General features: G+C 37.1%; 1 protein-coding gene across 1 annotated transcript in view; it reads left to right on the forward strand.

The window, feature by feature from the left end:
- Positions 1 to 1502, forward strand: part of LOC107627806 (UDP-glucuronate 4-epimerase 3) — a 3115-nt gene extending 1613 nt beyond the window's left edge. Inside the window, exon 2 of the mRNA XM_016330629.2 lies at positions 3 to 1502. Within this exon, the coding sequence (XP_016186115.1) occupies positions 3 to 1003 (1001 nt within the window). The 3' untranslated portion in view covers positions 1004 to 1502. The remainder of the gene's footprint in view (positions 1 to 2) is intronic.

Consider the following 3851-nt stretch of genomic DNA (forward strand, 5'->3'; position numbering starts at 1 on the left):
CGCTGCCGGTTTCGTAGGGACCCACGTCTCGTCGGCGCTGAAGCGCCGGGGAGATGGGGTCCTCGGCATTGACAATTTCAATGACTACTATGACCCTTCTTTGAAGCGTGCGCGGCAAGCTTTGTTGGAGCGCACTGGTGTGTTCATTGTGGAAGGTGACATCAATGATGAAGCTTTGCTGAGGAAGCTCTTTGAGGTTGTTCCATTCACACATGTTATGCATTTGGCTGCTCAAGCTGGTGTGAGGTATGCTATGGAGAACCCTGGCTCTTATGTGCATAGTAACATTGCTGGTTTTGTTAATTTGCTTGAGGTTTGTAAGAGTGTGAATCCACAACCTGCTATAGTTTGGGCTTCTAGTAGCTCAGTTTATGGGTTGAACACTAAGGTGCCATTTAGTGAGAAGGATAGGACTGATCAGCCTGCTAGTTTGTATGCTGCGACAAAGAAGGCCGGTGAGGAGATTGCACACACCTATAATCATATATACGGGCTATCGTTGACTGGGTTGAGGTTCTTTACGGTTTATGGTCCGTGGGGTAGACCTGACATGGCCTACTTCTTCTTCACTAAGGATATATTGAAGGGGAAGCAGATAGCGATCTTTGAGGCCGCAAATCATGGGACGGTTGCAAGGGATTTCACATACATAGATGATATTGTGAAGGGTTGTTTGGGGGCGTTGGATACTGCCGAGAAGAGCACCGGGAGTGGGGGGAAGAAGAGAGGGCCGGCGCAGCTGAGGGTGTTCAATTTGGGGAATACTTCACCTGTGCCTGTTAGTGAACTTGTGAGCATTTTGGAGAGGCTGTTGAAGGTTAAGGCAAAGAGGAACATCATGAAGTTGCCGCGGAATGGGGATGTGCAGTATACCCATGCGAATATTAGCTACGCGCAGAGGGAGCTTGGGTATAAGCCTACGACGGATCTGCAGACTGGCTTGAAGAAATTTGTTCGGTGGTACCTGAATTACTATTCTGATGGGAAAAAAGCTGTTGAGTGATGGGATTCTTTCGACCGTGTGGCAGGATCTTTTGAATTCTTGTTCATTATGATTCTTGTGATTGTTCCTTAGCATTTCTCTGTTTGTTGCACGATCACCCATGTTACATACATGTCGAAGATGGCATATGAAGAGGGAAATTTGTTTCCTACACTAAGGAAATTTTGTTGTTGTTGTTGGAGATTTATGCCTGGGCATCAATTTGCAGTGTCAAAGAAAACACGAAACATCACATTCTTCTCTTCTATTCTTTCGCCCTGAATGTAATTGTTGTAGTTTTAGAAAAAATGTAGCATTTATGACTGATAGAGCATATGCTGATTGGTGGCGGTGTATAATTGTTAAGAAAGCTTAGTAAAATCACACAATAGTTTGATTTCCAGTTCTCGGACTGAACGAATCAATAAGACTTGTATTTTATTTGGATATGTAATTTTTCTGCTATAAATGGACTCCTGTATTGATAATTCTGTGTCTATACTACTTTTCTTGTTGCTAACATTTTGAATATGGATCTATGGCAGCAGGAGCTCTTTCTCATTGAATCATCCTGCATGTATGTTTTCCATCATTATATTAATAGAAAGTTGTTGAATGTTCCTGCAGATACTTGCTTTTCTTGTTTGATTATGTGTCACAGGATTAAGGGTAGATATTGTAAAGAAGCTTAGACAGCATGTTTTTTATGCTTTGTTACCATATGAAGTGATCCATTTGTTGGAATATTTGTTAGGAATTACATTCTGCAATTAGAATAGAAAATATTCAAACAAGAAAGGTTTGTTTATGGAGCACATTTCTGTGGTAGTGTTCCACCTTGGCACCAATGCGGCATATTTACATTCTAGGCAAGGTGGTGGGTTTGCATTGGATGGAGCTAATGATGTCAAAAGAAAAGAAGGTTTACATTCTCAGAGCCAATCTTCCATTTTTAAAACTTAAAATGTGTTCCTTTCTCTTCATTTAATATCTAATATTTTGATGCTTTGCTCTTAACATCTGCTGAGTCTTTCTGTTAAAGGAGAGGGTTATAATGTTTCATAATGAGTTCAATTTGGGACAGATTGTGTTGGCATGACATCTTGCTTCCAACTTCAACTGTTGAACTGGATGTATGCATGGTAAATTTTCCATTTATGCAAGTTCTGAAGACCGTTTGGCAAACCATGAAGTTTCTACTTTCTACAGATACTCAAGTTCAGGGTGTCACTGTTGTCCTCTTAATAGGTGAGCAAAATTTGAATATTTGATTGTTATGAAGATTTAGTTGGTGAAGCCATACATTACATGACATCAATTTCAGTATTGTTCTTATGATAAACTATGAGTTTTGAGATCTCTCTAGATTAAAGTATAAGATTGATTGAAATATGTGGGAAAATAGATTAAGAAAATAGAGTTAAGTCATTATTATATTTGACTATGGCATCAGTTATGCTAATAAAGTGATGTCATTATTAATCATGTTATCATGCCTAGGGTATCATTTAAGCAAGTAGATTATCTGGCAGGTTAGGTATCCTATTTCATTCCATTGCTAGATTAGATCTACAAGCCTACCTTAGTTTGTTATACAGTTTGTGACAACAGCATCACATGTCACATGATTGCGCTTAAGTTATTAAGGTTTAGAAATCAGTTTGCTGCTTCAGAAGGAAGATAGGGTTAGCTTTCATATGCCTTGGCTGTAAAACATGTAGAATATCAATGATCTGTTTTCTGGAATACCTATGTCAAAAAGGACAGTAAGAAAATGCTTAGAGTTATTTGTTTTCAGGATTTTCCTGAAGGAAAAAGTCACTGTTTTCGGTTTTTCCTTAACAAAAATCTTGAAAAATAAAAAACACTGAAAATGAAACAAAAACTAATTAGGCCTTAAGATTTTATTTTTGGGTAATGGATAGAGGTAGAATTAATAGCTAAAATCTTCTTAGAGTACCAACTCCAACCAATGGCCTTAACATTTCTCATTTTTCTTATCTTACCCTTCCTTCACTAATAATGTAACTTTAAATAGCTGTTTTAACTTTGTATTTACAGCTTCATATATCCATGACTCAATCCATTAGAACAGTGACTGCCAAAGTCAAGAATAGCTTCAAGAATTTTTTGTACATAAAAATGTGTGGTTTGGAAAACTTTTTAATAAAGTGATCAATTAGCATTGAGAAGCTCATTTATTCTGTCTATATATCATTATTTTGTCTGAAATCTTGGCTCTAACTGCATTTTTTGTTGTTGTAATAATCTGAAGAATACTAGTGATGTGCAACTCCAAATCAAGCTCTTGGGCTCCACATGGATTTACTTGTTTGGACATCAATTACATATTCTTTTTAAGGGGGGACAAATACAGAAAGACACATTCATAGTATTGCCTTTGTACTTGTTTCGAAATAGTTTCTCTCTTACCAAAATTTTACATGGACTTATTAGAAATATGATCTATGATAGGGCATTATAACGTGGTTTGATAGATTCGATTGACACCACCTAGTAGGACAAGACTTAGAAAAAGTAATTGTTATTGTATTCGTCTACGAATATGTATGTATCTTACTTAAATCAATAGTAAATATTTACATATAAGAAATTATTATTTTGTTAAAAAAAAAAGGTGAAACTCCATTTTTGTGCTAGAGTGGCTGGCTTTTCAGAACAGCTAATTGCACATGTTTGTTCTGAGCATGGTGGGTCCTTGCTGTGTGAAACCAACAACCATGAGTATGGAAGTAAATCCACCCCTATGATAACTTACTTAGGGTGGTTGTGGTGGGTGGAAGTGGAAGTTTAGTTACAAGTTCAAAGTTCATAAATTTTTTTTTTTTTTTTTTAGAAAAATGGATGG

The sequence above is a fragment of the Arachis ipaensis genome, chromosome B02 (genome assembly GCF_000816755.2).
Source record: "Arachis ipaensis cultivar K30076 chromosome B02, Araip1.1, whole genome shotgun sequence".
Lineage (NCBI taxonomy): Eukaryota > Viridiplantae > Streptophyta > Magnoliopsida > Fabales > Fabaceae > Arachis > Arachis ipaensis.